At 49.2% G+C, this 17,119-nt stretch overlaps 1 protein-coding gene across 3 annotated transcripts in view; it reads right to left on the reverse strand.

The window, feature by feature from the left end:
• ALDH1A3 (aldehyde dehydrogenase 1 family member A3) overlaps nt 1-17,119 on the reverse strand; it is a 36,947-nt gene that overhangs the window by 15,331 nt on the left and 4,497 nt on the right. For 2 of the 3 annotated variants that reach the window (XM_036878676.2, XM_057494671.1), the window contains exons 2-8: nt 16,102-16,206; nt 13,972-14,112; nt 9,443-9,572; nt 9,046-9,107; nt 6,332-6,460; nt 4,570-4,683; nt 1,828-1,930 (exon numbers count right to left, since the gene is read on the reverse strand). In XM_036878676.2, coding sequence (XP_036734571.2) covers nt 1,828-1,930; nt 4,570-4,683; nt 6,332-6,460; nt 9,046-9,107; nt 9,443-9,572; nt 13,972-14,112; nt 16,102-16,206 — 784 coding nt within the window. The remainder of the gene's footprint in view (nt 1-1,827; nt 1,931-4,569; nt 4,684-6,331; nt 6,461-9,045; nt 9,108-9,442; nt 9,573-13,971; nt 14,113-16,101; nt 16,207-17,119) is intronic. The other variant, XM_057494672.1, reaches the window with a different exon arrangement.

The raw sequence follows: 17,119 nt of genomic DNA on the forward strand, positions 1-17,119 counted from the left end.
TTGAAACCAGTTACTAAAATGAGCTAGAAGGGCGCTTGGTAAGATCTTTGGGGACACACTTAATGGGTAAGGATGCTCAGTGGGATGTCATCCGCATTCGCCAAGGGGCTCATAGCGCCCCACTGTTGGCGGTTTCTTCAGCATCTCTCTCCCCCGCCCCCCAACACACTGCTGCTTAGGGAAGAGGCTTTTTTCTGCATAGAGCAAATGAGGGCCTGCTGGGTGCAAGCAGCTGATCCACTGACACCCCACATGGCCCTTGGGGCAGCTCTGAGGAACGCTTCCCTTGGCTTTGAGAACCAGGGTCTTCTGTGGAAGTATCCCGTGGCATCAGGATAGCATTGTAAGGTTCTCGTTACTCCCTGCAGCCCCACCCTGTCTGTGCCACTTACAACTGCCCCTCGTCCAAAGTAACTAATTCATTTCCTGCACCCTGATGGGAGCTGGGGTGGAGGCTGCAGTGGCGGGGAGTAGTGTCCTGTTAGCACTGATATCATGCCTGGGGTGCCAGTTATGTCAAGATTTAATTTGTGGACTGGCTCTGCCCAGAGGAGGAGTAGGAGATGGGTACATAGGGTGTTTATGACCCTTGACAAGCCAACACTCAGACCGAAGGAGGCTTGTGTGTTAGCCACAGTATTCTTCCCTGGGAGAAAAAGGGTGAGCTGAGGTACAGATGGGGCCCCTGGATATGGTGGCACAAGCGTGCAGAACAAGGAGTGTAAAACAGGGAACCCAAATGTGTCAACACACAGAACGGCCCCATGTGGCTCCCTAAATGAGCAACATTAATGATGCTTCCACAAGGGAGCACCAACCCATGCAACAAATGAGCAGGTCATCTTGATGACCAGCTCTCCTCCCCTTTTTGGAGCTTATTTTCTCACTGGGGCCTCTCCCAGTGAAAGGCAACTTTGAGGAGAGGAACTGATATCAGTCATTTACACTATAGTGAGAAATTATGCTAGGGTCATTTTTCTCAGAGATACTTGCAATTCCAAACTTATTTGAGTGTGAAATGGAAGGCTTTGTTTTCCATGAAAGGGATTTCTGGCACCAGTGGGCAGGTGGAGGAGGCTGTTCTTGAGAGGTGCTTCAGGGCACTTGGGAAGTTACATCTTTTGACAGCTGACCATGTCAGCAGATGAATGTATGGGTATGTGGCCCTCTCTTCCCTCTTCTGGACATGGCAGCCAAGAACAGCATATATTTTAATATCGTGTCATGGGCTCTAGTGAGACACAAACTGCCCCCACGCTGCTGCGCAGGGCTGCTTTCCCAGGCCAGAGGTGATTGAGGGACAGTACCCAGACAAGGGGAATGTTTTTAAAGGTCAGCGGCCACTGTCCTCCCATGGACTGTCAGGCCTGAGTCTAGGAAGCAGGAAACACCTCAAGGCTTCGGAGAGCCTGAAAGCATGATAGGGAATCCTGACTCGGAGGGCAGAATGACTGATGTCTGAGAGTGGGGGCACCGCATGCTCCTCTTGCTCCTGGCCACCCCTGCAAGGGGGACTCGGGAGAAGAACCTGGAGCCGCTCCTCCTGGCCCCAGCTCTGCGGTGATGTGGAAGGTAAACTAATCTTGAAGGGCAGAAACAGGCAGCCTCTCTGGCAACCATGTAAAACATCTCTTCCTCCAATGCAGCCCTTGTATCAGCAATAAGGCTGGCATTTCGATCCCACCTATGGCAGGGTGACGCAAGGCAGAAAAACATGCCCATTTTGTGTGTGTGTCTCTCTCAACTGGTTCTAAATTTGACAAGGAAGTGGGGAGAGAGTGAAGGATCCCCTGAAGGCCCATCAATGCCAGGAAGGGGGAGACTCACAGTCAGCATCTGCACACACAATACAGGGGTTTTTCCCCCCAAGCTCCAGGGTCACCCTCTTCAAGTTGCTCCGGGAGGCGGCTTCTTTAACCAGTTTTCCGACCTTCAGGATAAAAAACCAGACAAGATTAAGCCTTGGACATGGCTGGACATGGTCCGAACATCTGGACAAGCCCGGGAGGCTATGCGCACTAGGGCCCAGGCGCCTGCTTTCCTGCCCGGGCCCCCACAGCCGTGGTGCTGCAGCCTCACTGCCCTGGCCTCTCCCTGCTTCTCCCCACAGATCAGACTGCGACATCTCTGGAACCCTTGGCCCGAGCTGCTCTCACAGGGCTGTGCAGAAGCCTCTGGGAAGGCCGGAGGTTTGCCCATGGTCACACAGCTGGCCAGTGGTGGGGCCGCTACTCACGGTTCCTGTCACCCCCAGCAGCACCTGTTCCAGCACCTGGTCCACCTCTTGCCAAGGTGGAAGGCAATATCTTAGTTCCAATCACAAATTTGAAGCAGTAAAACTTCTAATTCAGAAACTCCATTTCGAAGCAACTATTTAGAGAAATATTCCCATGACCATTCAAGGACATATTTTCAAGTATACTTCAAATACGATGTTGTATAGCCAGTACAGGAAGGAAACCTGGCTGCGATCTATGGTCGAAGCACAGAAAAGTCAAACATAGGAAAGAATATACAATATGATCCCATTAGTAAAAGTGTGTGTTTCTGTAAGGATTCCCAAGAAGTCCTTACTGTGGCTTCCCCTGCAGCAGGTCCTGGGGCATGAGGCTAGGAGAGATGAAAATTGCACCCCTTTACCAGCTTTAAAGGGCTGAGGGGACTGACGGGCAGCTCTCTCCTCACTAGCAGGTAGGTGGTTCTGTCCCACTTCTTGGTAGAACCTGAGCCTCCAAGAATTAGGGAAATAGGGGAGCTGACCTGCAGGCTGACTTGGCTTAGGCCGGGTGTCATGAGCTCTGAGCTGAAAGTCTCTCGGGGGCAGAGCCAGACAGCGAGCAAGAGGCAGGGCTGGGCTCTTCCAGGGCTGAGTGTGTTTCCCCAAAACTAAGGTGGGGCGTGCATGTTAGACATCAGCCAGCTTGTGGGTGACGGGCCAGATGGAGTGTAGAAGAGATCCACAGTGACAGTGACCGTCCCCAAGGAGAGCAGCAAGCAAAACCAGCCTGCCGTAGGCTGGCGATGTCTTGGTGGGGTTGAGGTGAGCTCTCAGAGCAGGGGGCAGCAGGAGGGCCCAGGGCGGGAGAGCACCGCCCCTCGCTGTGATGGGGACACCTGCCAACTGAGCAACCCCTGGGGCCACAGACACCACTCTCCTGTCCGTGAGGTTGCTGGCCAAGTGGCTGCACCACCCCCCGGGGCCCGTGGGTAGCCAGATGGCTACCTTGACAGCGTTCAGGGCATCTCTGCAGAGAAGCCAGGCCGGTCCAGGAGAAGGGATGCTTTTGCTGTTGGGTGAGAAAACTAAGACTTGGGAGCAGCTGGAGGCAGGAGCCACACCTCGCCCCCCCCCCCCCCGCCTCCAGCCGGCGGCCACCGGTGGAGCGGCGGCTGCTCCATTCGTGCTGAGGGCCACTGGCTTTGTAAAGGCCACATGGGGCTCCCATTCATTCTGACTCTGCAGCTCTAACTGCTCACCCTGGCCAGCAAAGGAGGGCAACCACACAATGTCCAGCGGGCCACAGGAGGGGTCTTGGGCTCCTGGCTGGACTAGACTAGGAAGGGGATGGGGATCCTTCTGGAATGGGAAGTGTTTATTCATTTCTTTTTAAACTACAGAAGTACTTTCTCATTAAAAATAATTCCACATACACGTGTGCTGGTAAAGGGGTGCAATTTTCATCTCTCCTAGCCCCATGCCCCAGGACCTGCTGCAGGGGAAGCCACAGTAAGGACTTCTTGGGAATCCTTACAGAAACACACACTTTTACTAATGGGATCATATTGTATATTCTTTCCTATGTTTGACTTTTCTGTGCTTCGACCATAGATCGCAGCCAGGTTTCCTTCCTGTACTGGCTATACAACATCGTATTTGAAGTATACTTGAAAGTATGTCCTTGAATGGTCATGGGAATATTTCTCTAAATAGTTGCTTCGAAATGGAATTTCTGAATTAGAAGTTTTACTGCTTCAAATTTGTGATTGGAACTAAGATATTGCCTTCCACCTTGGCAAGAGTGTGGGAGGGTGTTTTCCTATAGCCTCGATTACATCAGATTTAAATTTTTACCAATCTGGTTTTCACTGAACTTGCATTTCCCTGATTCTCAGTGAACTGGGTCAGACTTACGGCACTCAGTACTTTTTTCCTCTGAATTGCCCATTTTCCCACCATTCAGCCTGCCATTTTTTTTTTTCATTGATTTTCGGGGGCCCTTCAAATATTATGGCTTTTAATTCTTGGAGAGCTGCATAAATTATCAGTGTTTTTCTCCCAGCTTATTTATCTTTTAACCTTGATTATGATGTTGTTTTTCCTAAGGATGTTTTATATTTATCTTATCTATCAGTCTTTTCTTCTAAGGGTTCTGAATACTATTAGATAGTTATCTGATTTGGAAACTGGGCCAGTGAATTTTTTTACTCATTGTTATGTACTAAAATACGGTCAAACTTAGAAGAATCCTAAATCATTAAATCATAGCTTAGCCTCTCAAAGGCAAAGTTTGCAGGTCTCAGATCCTGCAGGGACTGTCATTTATGCCAACAGCCAGTGAGAAGGGTTACCTCTGTGGACCCAGTGAAGGCTATCTTGTTGATCTGAGGGTGTGAAGAAATTGCTGCTCCTACTGTTGGCCCAAATCCTGGCACAATGTTGACCACGCCTGGAGGGAATCCGACCTGCATTCAGGGGAGGAGAATGGGCCAGTGTTCACCACAGACCCACAGACCCCTATTTGGGCCAAGAGAGCCATGTGAAGTCCCCAAGCAGAGTGGCACCCTCACTGGGAAGCCTAGGGACACATCATACATCCACCCCAAGACTCAGACCCAGTTAGCCCGTGTGTGGGTCTGGCTAGGATGAGGCATATACTCCTCCTTCCAGGCCACCCCAAAAGGGCCTCTGAGCAAAATGGTGGTGGCCCTCCACAGCAGAGCATCATTCCTTGTGTGTGTGTGTGTGTGTGTGTGTGTGTGTGTGTGTGTGTGTGTGTGTGTTTGTCCATGTGTCTGTGTGCATATATCTGTATGTCTATGTGTGTGTCTGTGTATGTCTGACTCTGTGTGTCTGTCTATATGTCTTTGTATGTTTGTATGTGTTTGTGTGTGTTTGTCTATCTGTATGTGGCTGTCTTTGTGTGTATGTACCTGTGCCTGAGTATGTGTGTCTGTGTCTGTGTGTTTTGGGAGAGGAGGGACATCTTAGTCACAACCAAGGCTCAGAGGCACCTGCAAAATATCCTTTCCGAGCTTCAGTTTTCTTTTTTTAAATCTGCCCCATTGATGTTTCAAGATGGTATCACTCCCTCAAAGTTCTTGCTTGTCATATGCAGAGCAGACGTGTTATGAAGGTAGGGACCATTTCTTCCACAGTCATGCCTCCTGCTTTGCACATAGGAGGTGTCTTTATTAGCCAAGAACACCACGAATGAATGAGCTGGGGGATGCTCTTCGCACCTGCCCAGAGTCTTACTTAAAATGCATTATTTTAGAAAGGCAAGATATCAGGGCACGGTGCTCGAGTCTTAGTTTTCCTGTGTGCATTTTTTTAACAGTTGTGATTTTAGAATCAGTAAGTCTCATTAACATGATGCCATCATGTCCTACATCACCTGCCAAAGGAGGGTGGAAAATCGGTCAGTTATTGGCTACTGCACCCTTAAATCTGAGCGGTAAAGGTTTTGCTTCGTGATCATATTAGCCTGGCCGAGAATTGAAATGAATACTCTTTGCTCACATGCCTCTTTCCTTCCTGTGTCTTTTTATAACTCTCAGTGACATACAAGCTGGTGGCAGGATGACTGAATGAACAGCCAAGTGTGTCTGGCAGGAGGTGTCCCTTTGGGCCGTGGGGCGGCTGCCTGGGGGAGAGAACAACCCCCGGAGTAGAGAGCATGGGTGAGGAGCTTTGGGTGAGTGAGCCTGGCCTGGCGGCAGCCACTTTAACAAAAGCTGGTATGGCGACCTCTCCAGGAGAAGAATAGACCATTTCAGACACCACAGATGCAAGGTGTGAAGAGCCTCCCAAATATTTGGCTCCCTCTCAAGTGACCCAACTGCAAATTCTCTAGGCAAAACATTTGGTCCTCAACTATAGGTTGGAGCCCATAATAAACTGAAGTATTCCCAGTAGGATCAGGGGGAGGAATGGAGTTCCTTCTACCTCAGAGACCAGCAGGAGAAAGAAAGTGTAGTTTCCAAATGAAATACAGCGGTCATTCACGCACGCCACAGCTCAGCAGGGCAGCTTTACCAGTGACAGCGGCCTGGTTCTTAGGAGCAGGAATGTTATCAACAACACATGGTGTTTTCTTCTTAGAGGTCTTACCTCTTTGACCAGAGAGCCCAGATAAAGGGCAGTAAGAGGAGTCTGCTCGGCCGGCTTCACGACCACAGTGTTCCCACAGCAGAGAGCGGGTGCCAGTTTCCACACCAGCATCAACAGAGGGAAGTTCCACTGCAACAGGACACAGGAGAAGTTGGGGTGCCCAGATCCACCCCATTACCCTGTCCCAGAGGTCCAGTGATACCCCTGTGGAGGACACATGCTTTGCACAGTCTAGATCTGGGGTATAACAGGTAACGTAGGAGTGTGGAGTGATCAGGGCCGCATTCCTGTCTGGTACTTCTTAAACCTCATTCTGATGATACTAATTGGCGGTCATTGTAAAGAGGCTTCTGCTGTCCATGCACTAGCTTCTCCTCTTGGAGGTTTATAATACCTTCAGCATATTAAAGGCTCTGAAAAGTGCTGCAGGAACAAGACCCATGTCTTCTAAACTCAGATGCCACAGGATCTTTCCTCTTCTTAAAGAATACATACTAATCCCCCTACCTACTGAATTGGTGTTTGGTAAAATTCATTTTGGAAAATGCTTTTCTTGTCGTCTTTTAACTAGTGAGGTAAGGACACTAAAATCACTATGACAGGAAGTCCAACAAGAACTAACATGTACTTAGCACTCACTGTGTTCCGGGTGCCGTTCCAAGCACTTAACCAAAACAACTACCTAATTTGATCCCTACAACCCATATGAGGTGGTCATCTTATCATTCCCATTTACAGATGAGAGAACTAAGGCACGGAAGGATGAGGTCACCTGCTCAAGGTCACAAACTAGCAGGCAAAGGCTAGGATCCACAGCCAGGCCTGTGTCTTCTGCTCACTGCTGCTTGAAGCATCATCTTGGATGAGACAAAATGAAACCAAGCATCTCCAAGAGATTCTAGCTATCCCTCAACATCTCCTCCTTCCCCCAGAAGGGGTCTGTTTGGCTCCTATTGCTCCCAAGAGGCCACAGGAGAGTTCACCTGTGAACCAACCCTTGCAGGGCCAACTGAAAGAGGACATTCATGGGAGAGCTCCTAGAATTCTCCCCCCAGCTCCAGCTGGAATTCCTACCTCTAGAAAACGAACATAAGACCTCAGCGCTCAAGGGCCTGTATGCCCAACTACATGATAGCAGGCATTGTTCCGGGATTCCCCTGCTAGTGATGGGGATCCCCTCTTCTTCTGGGATTCCCACTCCTCAGCACGTAAATAGCATCCTCTCTCCTGTCCCACAAACAAACACGCACCTTCCCAGGTCTCCGCCTCTCCCAGCAGATCCTTCCCTCTCACTGCAACTTCTTGGCAGAGCCATGCCCATGTGCCCAGCCCTCTTCCCACCAGCCCCAGAAATTTGGCTTCAGCCACTCCTGAAACTCCCCTGACACTGCTGTTGGTGAGCAAATCTAACAGTGCATTTCTCTCCTTTTAAATTTTGAGGTAGATGACCCCATTGGCCGCAGTCTCTCTCCGGCAACGTATTCCATCCCCAGAATGCCCCTGACCCTAGCTGCTCAGGGTTCTCAGTGTGATCCCCCAGGTAGTCTCTGGGATTTGGCCCCCGGCCACCTTCTTTCCTCACTCTTGGGGGACCCCACCCACCCAAACAGATGGGCAGGACCTGGCCTGACCACTGGCTTTGAGTGGCTCCAGCCCTGGACTCTCCCTGGCCGCAGACCCAAACATACAAGCATCTAATGGGACCTCTGGCTGCTCCACTGGCCCCTCAGCATCACAGGCCAGGAATTACCTTCACCTTTCAAGGCACTCCTCCCAGTCTACTTCTCCCCACAGCCCCCGTCTTCTCCATCTCACCAGTCAGCAGTACCATCCACACAATTCCAGCCAGGACTCACCCCAGCATCTGATCATTACTGAACTCTACCAGCTCTCCCTCCTTGGAAACTTTCAGATCCACCCCTCTGCTTGTCCCTCAAATGTGTCCTGTCTTATCATTTCTCCTGGTGCAGATTCCTCCCTCAGCCTTCTAACTGACCTGCACGTTTCTAGGGGGTAAAGGCTGAGCCCTTCCTGTTCTCAGTACCTGACCCCCTAGCACCAGGCCTGGCGCACAGCAGGCTCTCAGAACTGTTTGCGGAAGGGTCACCTCTGCCTCGCCCCCATGGAGAACCTTCTCTATCTTGTCCCCATGCTCCTGCCCGTTTCCCTAGCTCCCTGCCCAGATCACATCGTCTCATTTGCAGGCATCTGTCAGGCTCCCCACTGCCCAGTGAATAAAGTCCCAGGCCCTTGCCAGCCAGAGCCCACTGAAAGCCTGACGTGTGTGCCTCCTCTTACCCACTTTGTCCCCAGCTAAGCTCTGGCCTCACCAGCTGTCCTGCCATTGCCCTCCAAGGAACCGGGTGCATCCACATCGGCTCAGGTCATTCCTACTGCTTAGAAAACCTTTGTCCTGTTGAACAGCTTTTCCTTAGCCTCCAAAGCCCAATTAAAATACCACCACCCCAGGGGTGCTGGCCATTCTTGACCCCTCTGGCTGGAATCCGTGGTACCTTCTGCTGCTGGAATCAGTGCCGACGGCAGGAATGGGGTTGAATCCATCTTGTGGACACCCAAGCACCGAGCTCCATGCCACGGAGCAATGATCAATTATGCTAGTGCAATTGAATCAAAACACAAGAACCGGTTCCAAAGGCCACAGAGGAATGGGGCAGATTCTAGACAGATCCATCCAGAAAAGCTGCCATACTTACAGGAGTGATGGCCCCACACACACCTATGGGCTCATGCCTCGTGAAACACACAACGTTGTCATCTGGAAGACAGGTTACGTGGAGGAAATGAACACACTCGTGTTAATCTAGGCTAGGATTCTAACAGTAAAAAGACGAGAAACCCAGAAGCCCCAGAAGCCCACAAAGGTGTCAGCTCCAAGTCTTGTCTGTTCCACAAAGAAGTGATTTTTAACTCAATTTCAAAAGTAAAATTCCTAAGAAGAAGAATCAGCAGAGTGCTGCTTCTCTGTTGGGCCTGGGAAGGATGCCCTAGGAGGAAAAACCACAGGGTGCTCTGGAGAGGCCTCCTGGAGGAATGAGAAGATGGAGTCCCCAGAAGTCCCCAGATGGGTCTGAGAGGCCTGTGCTGGCTCACCTGTGGGGATGGTCCTGCCCTGTATTTTGTCTGCCCACCCTGCAAAGTATCGGAGGGTTTTAATACAGCCTTCCAGGTCGATGAAAAAGGCATGAAGGAACGGTTTCCCCGTGTCCATTGTTTCCAGGGTCTGCAACGATAAGGCGACAGCAGTTTCAATGCAGTTTCCTTCACAACCGTCAGGTTGTTAACGGTGGAGGGGAGTTGGGGGTGATGGGGAATGGGGGGTAGTGGTGGTAGGAAGCATAGCTCCAGAACAGTGCTCTCTGGACCTCACAGTCCTGTGTCTCTTTAGAAAGCAAGACGCCATATTTAAAATAAGACTGTCCCAGGCTGTCAAGGACACCTTTTCTTGCAAAACACGTCCATCTGGGGGGCCCACCAGAGCATGGGTGAGGGTCCCCAGGAAGGACGGCAGATACAAGACTGGTCTGGAGCCTTGCTGGGAAGGAATACACGTTAGCATTTGGTCTTCCACCCACAGCACAGCTGCCTCGTCTGTGTCACCTGGACACGTGGATTCCTGCATTCCCAGGGAGGTCTTGGAAGGTTAGCTGGCTATGGGCAGCTAGAGAGAGGGCCAGCTTCCTCTAAAAGAGAAAGGGAGAAAGGTCTCTTCTTTCTTGGCTGGGCTGATCAGCATGGATGTAGAAGGAGTGACAGAGCCCAGAAAGGTCGCGCCACCAGCACAAAGTCACAGTCCTGCCTCACTGGGCTGCCGACCGGATGTGCAGTGCGAAGGGAGCAGGCTCACCCTGGGTGGAGGGGGGGTGATTACCCAGGGCGAGTGTGCAGCTACTCAATGGCACAGATTCTTTCCTATTTCCAGTGTGGGCTTAAGAGAACCCCTTTGTCCCTCACACAAACGGCCCCAGTTGAGCCAGGCGCTGAAATGGCCTGTCATTTGTCTGTGCAGGAAGTGGCCACCCTGACACACAGCCCGGGGCTGGACTCTTGTTTTAGAGTTGATGGAGTGGGATGATGATTTACAAAGGAAGAGTGGTGAGAGGCCCCTCCACGTGACCTGCATGTGCCCCATCTCTGAATTTGACACCTGTCTCCACTTTGACGTGCAGACCCCAGGGCCAATGGACCCCAGTGATACCCAAGGTCATCCAGCCAGTCAGCCAGCACTGAATTCAGGGCATCTAACAGCCAGCACAGTGGGCATTTGCACCTGAAAAGACTGTAGAATAGTTATCAGGGTGCCCGGGGCCACTCCCTGTGACCTTCGTGCTAGGGATGAGCCAAGCTGTCTCTAAATAGGAGTCAACTAATGTCCAAACTGAGTGGCTAGTCCCTGAAGGTCTCTTGGCCTCAGTTTCTGCTTGTGTAAAATAATAATATTAATTAATTAACTACAAATGAATACTAGTACCTACCTCTAGGGCGAGTGTGGCTAGAAGGGTTAGGATACACAAAGCACTATCGGCCATGCCTGCCTGCTGGAAGTGCCACGTTAGCTGTTAAAATGATGACAGGAAGAGCTGTGATGATTAGGATCACCTTCCCTTTGGGGACCAGACAGATGCTGGGCAATCCTCACTTGGGGACACTGAGGAGACATGGTTATGAGTTGCTGAAGATGACAGGGCCAGTCTGGGACATGTACCACTCCCAGTGCATGCTGCTCAGTGGCCGAGTCAAGCCAACATGACATCCAATGCCCTACGCCTTTGGCTTCTACCGATTGGCATTCCAAGTTGGAATTTCTATTTTCCCAGGGGAAACCCAACCATTGCAAAGCACGCCAAAAGGTCTCCAGGGCTGGGCTACTCCAGAGAGCAACTGTGTATCTCTCGGTGGAACCAGGGGCTTATTCTTGGTCTTTTTCTGGGATGGGAAAAGGAAGAGAAAGGCATAGGACTGTTGTATAGCCCTGTGGGGAATGCCTGCCTCCAGTCCTGGAGTACCTCACCTGGCTGGGTAACCTTGGGCAGGTTACTTAACCTCTCTGGGCCTCAGTGTCTCCACTTCTGGAGGGGATAATAAACACTGCTGGTCAAATGCCTACAGCAAGCCTGGTATGTGGTGATCATGCAACAAGCATTGGCTATTTTTTATTATTAACTTGGGCAAGTGTGCTTACTGGAGTGACAACATGAATTTGCCGGGTTAGTTCTGTGGAATCTGTCCAAGCCAAACCTGGGTTACAATAGGTTTAGACAGGAAATTCTTTTTAAAAATAAAGAAAGATTCTCAGATGACTATACAGGACTGAACCTGAGAAATCAAGTGTCAGCTACTGACTAGGACTTTTAAACAGTTATTGTAGCTGGACCATGAATAAACCATAGCTGCCTCTAAGTTTATTTCAATTAGCATTTGAAGAGAAAAATATGCCTTCTGAAAAATTAACACATCGTAACCCTCAGATACTAAAGAATGAAGGGAAAGTGCTGGGAGCAGCTGCCCCTGGACTCCTGGTGTGCCAAGGCCTAAAATGAGGGGCTCAGGTTGAAAAGAGTAAACAGGGAAGCCTCCTATTTAGGAAGCTCCCCGAATGAGCACTGAGTTTGGGCCCCAGGTGCCTCAGTAAAGGAGAGAAACTGGGGCTGCTGGATCCCCACAGCTGTTTCCAAACACTGAACATGGAAGTAAATGCCCAGCTCTGTCAAAACCACCAAGCCGGCAATCGAACACGATGGGGAAGAGGCACTTTGCTGTGTAAAAACACAGGAAAACCCTGTCAAGGTGCCAACATGCTTTCCTGTGATGGGGTCTGGGTTTAGAAACTGTATTTGATAGCCACCTTCTTGTGCCTTTTGTGATGTGGCAAAAAGCTCCACCTTATTTATTGCGGGTAGCGGTCCCCGACGACAGAGGCTCCACCTGCTATCACAACGCAGTCCTGCCGGGACAGGGGGACAAGCTGAAGGCAATGGTGGCTTTGCTGCCCCCACTCCCTAGGATGATACTGACCCTTGAGGCCTGGGCGGGGAGGGTGCCCGGGGCACATCCTCTCCCGCCTGCTATTAGTCCACAAGGACATTGCAGACCGATGAGGTCATGCTGGGTGAAAACAGAAATGTTTTTGAAAAAGCCAGTTTGGCAGCTTGAGAGTTGAGGCTGGCTTCCACTGCAGGAGGAAACCAGAGGCTCCACGGAGAGAAACGCTGAGCCAGGGAGGGAGCCACCCTTCCTTGGATTTGGGGTGAACGTGCCAGGCTGGCGGAGTGGGGAGGAAGGAAGGAAAGCCCAGGTTCTGGAGGAGATGTGGCCCCGGGGGAAATGCAGCTCAGAGAAGCCCCCAGATGCAGTTCTCCCACTCCCCACCCCAAGACCCACATTCCAGGACACAAGCCATCCCAGTGTCCTGCTGGGTACTGGTGTCCAGCATTCTCCTGCTCATTCCTGACATCAGATAAAGAAGGGAAGAAACTCTTTTTCCAAATCAGAGGCTGAAAAAATGTCCTTCCCTACCAACTCTTCCTCAAGGTTGTAGTAAGTTTTAAACAGGAGTCTAAGCCACATGAGGGCTGCGTGCTCAAGTTGCAAAGGACCTCAGATCAGCACTGGTCACCCACCACCAGACCAAAGGAAAATCTCAGAGTCACTTTAAATAATGCATTTATGACTTATTAACGTCACCCCAGCCCCATCTCCTGGGAACAACACTATTTCATAGAGTGGGCTGAATTAATATCCCCATTTTACAGTGGAGGAACTAAGGTGAAATTACTGGCCAACAGGGCATGTACCTGAGCATGTAGCATTACTACGAAGACTGCTATTATTAATAGTAGCTATCGTCTATTTACTGCTTACTGCATGCCAGGGACTCTGCTAAGGATTGTAAATGGCTCATTCTTATACACCACTTAGATATCATTATTAATAATATTTTCTGCCAAGTAATACAAGCTCAGACAGGTGAAGCAACTTGTCACACAGCTCGTAAGTGGCAGAGCTGGGGTTTGAACCAAAATCTCATACTCTGAGGTTTCCCAGTACCGGGTTGCCCTGTTCTCACCACCACTCTGCAAGAGCTCACCACTGCCCAGTTCAGGGGTGAAACAGGGGTGACTTTTAAGTTATATAGGGACAGTTTTTTCTCTCTTAAGTGATGGTATTTATTTTATAAGTATTAATAAATACATCTACATTTTAAAAATAGTAAACCTGTGATTTAAGCTTTTGACTTCATTGACATTGTCATTCAGGAGGAGGGTAAATTTAAGTTTAAAAGGGAGTCCACATAAGAAAAAATTAACTTTGTAAATGTACCGGTAGGATCAGGATATGACCCTGCCTATCCCAACCCAGCCCAGCTGTCTGAGTATCTCTGGGAAGCAATGACGTAGGTGAACTTCCTCCAGGCAACTTCTTGGTCAAGAAGCTGAACTGCAGGAGGCTAAAATCTGACTTCAAAATGAAAAGGAAGAAGTCCAGGCGCACGGACACCTGCCTACCGCCAGAGAACTGCACCTCCCAGGACCTGACAAGCGTACTGCCCCATAAAATCAGTGCCCTGGGTTGTTCCTTCCACACCTGGTGGGGACAGGCCCCTCAGGGAGGCAGGTACTCACCGCCAGGACGGCGCGGTCCCTCTCCACGAGGTCAGCCAGCTGGTGCAGCAGCCGGCCGCGGCTCAGGGCGTCCAGCCGGCGCCATGGCGAGCCCCTCTGGAAGGCGTCTCGTGCAGCCTCCACGGCCTTGTCCACGTCGGGCTGAGCGGCCAAAACAACAGAGAGACTGTGTCACCATCCAGGCGACTGCAGTATGGGAGGGTTCAGCCGTCATTACGGAGAACAGCAGAGACCTGACTCTGTTCTGAGGCAGAGGAAGGAGGGGGTGGCAGGCAGGCGGTGAGGTTTCAAGTCCCTGGGATGGCCAGAGTGATTTTTTTTCCTTTTTAAATCTTTTTCAAGATTTCTACAATGGCCAAGTATTAACTTTCCTTCTGATTATAAAATATTAAAATTGTTTATAAAACTACTGACCTTAATTATGTTTCTGGATGACCCAAGTTGGAAAAGATTTTCCACTTGCTAGCTCAGTTTGGACACACACACTCCTACAGTTTACCAATTAGGTAGGAAATGTCTGTCTTGGCAATTTTATTCCAGCTGAGGACTGGGGCCTGCTAGTGAGAATGGGGCGTGAGTATTTCCCTAGATCTCAGAACCAACCATGTTGGAATAGTCCATGGATGGAGGACCAGGGATATTTTTCTCCCTTCAACCTCACCTCCCTCCCTGGGGGCAGAAGGGCTACACCATTTTATAGACAAGGAACCAAACTTCTCTGTAGTGATAGAAGAATTACAATCACACCTTCTTATAAGGAAAGAAGTTGGAGCTATTTAGAGTAATGTCACCCATCCTTATTTTCAGGAAAATGGGCTTCAAGTCTCTGGTAGCTGAAAACAGCTCATCCCCCAGGCCCCTCAGAGCCTCTCTTCTCTAGGGAGGTGCAGCCTGCAGTGGACGCCTGATGGAGTCAAGAAAGACACTCCACTAAGATTCTGTATTTCAAAGTGTGCTTGGAGGTGAGTGGAAGCTTTGGCAAGGGAGATATTAGGACTTTGAATTCCTCACTCTGGGATGGGGGCTGGGACCTCTCCAGCTGCAGGGGACAGGACCGCTTCTGTCTCCAGTGCTTAGAGCAATCACCCAGAGCTGGGGCCAGGGAGCTCACTCTTCTCAGCCTGCATCTGGGAATGGCCTGCCGGGAATCCTGCTCAGCATAATGCCCCCAGCCGCCCACCCGCTCCCATCTTCACATGAGCTCCCTGGTGCCAGTACTTTCCATTGACAGAGCCTAGCATGAAGCACTGCACATAGAGGAGTCTGTACTGGTGTGACCACTGCGCACTGCACACTTATCACAAAACTATTGCTGGAAGGATTAAATGCAAGCCCATTTTACACAGGTGGCATTCACCCTGTCCACGTTCAACATCACCCATACACTTATTAAGAACATCAGGTAAGTACTCTTACTGTAGTGGTTGAGGAGAGGTTTACACTTCCCTTCCCTCCTAGAAAAGCTTTACCTTTGACCTTTCCCTCAATGTTACTTATGTTCAAAAAATACTTTGTGGTTTTGAAGTGTATCAAGGACACAACCAGAAGTCCTTTAGAATCACACACACACACACATACATATAGTTATTATATATAATATAGTTTATATTATATACCCTGATCTGTTGACTAGGTGCTATAGCTGTTACAAGGACTATAGCTCCACAGGACCACTTACGTTTCTAGTAGAAAAGAAATCTGGTGATTGCATGACGTTATCACTCCCGCATGAATCGATTAGCAAGTCTTTTTTCCTTTGAGTCTTTTTTTATCTTTAAGTGTCTGCTGCCAGAATGCTGCATCTCGTGAAACACACCAGCCAGAAATGCTTTCTGGAAAGGTTCTTTAATGCCTCCAGGTTCAAATAATTGATAAAAACCTTTCCTTTAGCCACATGATGAGGATAGCTGAGGTCATCCTCATAGATGGAGAAACATTTATCAAAGGAGAGTGACTCTGCAGCGGATCGTCCCTAATTGATCCCATTCTAGGCCATGTGTTTGCGAAGTTGCTAGCCTGGATCCTACCCCGAGTATGGGCCAGTCCTGTCTTATAAGTAAGCCAGACTGCTTCCTTATCCTTTAGTTATCTGTAATTGAATTACTTGGGGTCGGGGGAGAGAGCACCCACCTTATCTCCTTCTTCTACTTCACATATTTTTTCTAGAGTTGAAGGGTTATACGTGGCAAACTTTTTTCCACTCTTGGATTCATGCCATTCATTGTTGATGAATATCTAACCAGGAAAGGAAGTTGTAATGCATTAGGCTTAAATCAAAATCATATAATTCCAACATGCTGAGGAACTTAGGTAATGTCTTGTCCTTCCCCATTGCCTACCCACCCACTCGCTCTTTCATAGATGGAACCTGGAAAGGGGCACGAGCCCCATGCCCAACTGGAGGCATACTCAGAATTAGAATCCAAGTCTCTTCTTGACTTTCAATAAATACATTTTCAGAGAATTACTTTTGTCATAATAAGACTAGTTATTTAGAATTTTTTTCTAAAATTTTCTCTTTTTTTGAAGCAATTACATGGATTCCCAGAGGAATCGCTGAGTTCATAGTTAAATAGAGCATGTAAGTTAAATCCTTACATGAAGTTTGGAGAAAATTAGGTTTATACATGTAAAATGCCAAGCAATCTACCTGCCCCTGAAGGACGCCTATCTTCCTCCTTCCTGCTGCAACCCTCAACTAGATTGCCAAGGAACTGGCTTTATACAAGGATCTTACCAGAACCCTTTACTCTTCCGCAATGCATATCAGCACCCCTTCCCCCATGTCTTTAAAATGTCTATTTTCATGTTGGGCTTAATAAAAGCCAGTGATGGACTACAAAGATAAATATCTGGGTTAGGAAATGTTCTGGTTATATTAACAGATACAGCAAATATGGTTGATATCCAGAACTGAAGAACTGACCCACAAAAATCACTGAGTCCGGAGCCTCAAGTATCTAGAACACAGCTGAGAACAAGGTGGTTAGAAAGAAAAACAATGTTATGAACAAACTAAAAAGAATGCCCAAGGTCCACGCACTGACACATTTGTACTATTTACTCTAAGCTTACTCTAAGATTTTTTCCTTCAAAATACCACATCAGAAGAAAGGGCTTTTGGAAAAGAACTAGGAACAGAGGGGAC

This window comes from Manis pentadactyla, chromosome 18, assembly GCF_030020395.1.
Source record: "Manis pentadactyla isolate mManPen7 chromosome 18, mManPen7.hap1, whole genome shotgun sequence".
In the NCBI taxonomy this organism is placed as follows: domain Eukaryota; kingdom Metazoa; phylum Chordata; class Mammalia; order Pholidota; family Manidae; genus Manis; species Manis pentadactyla.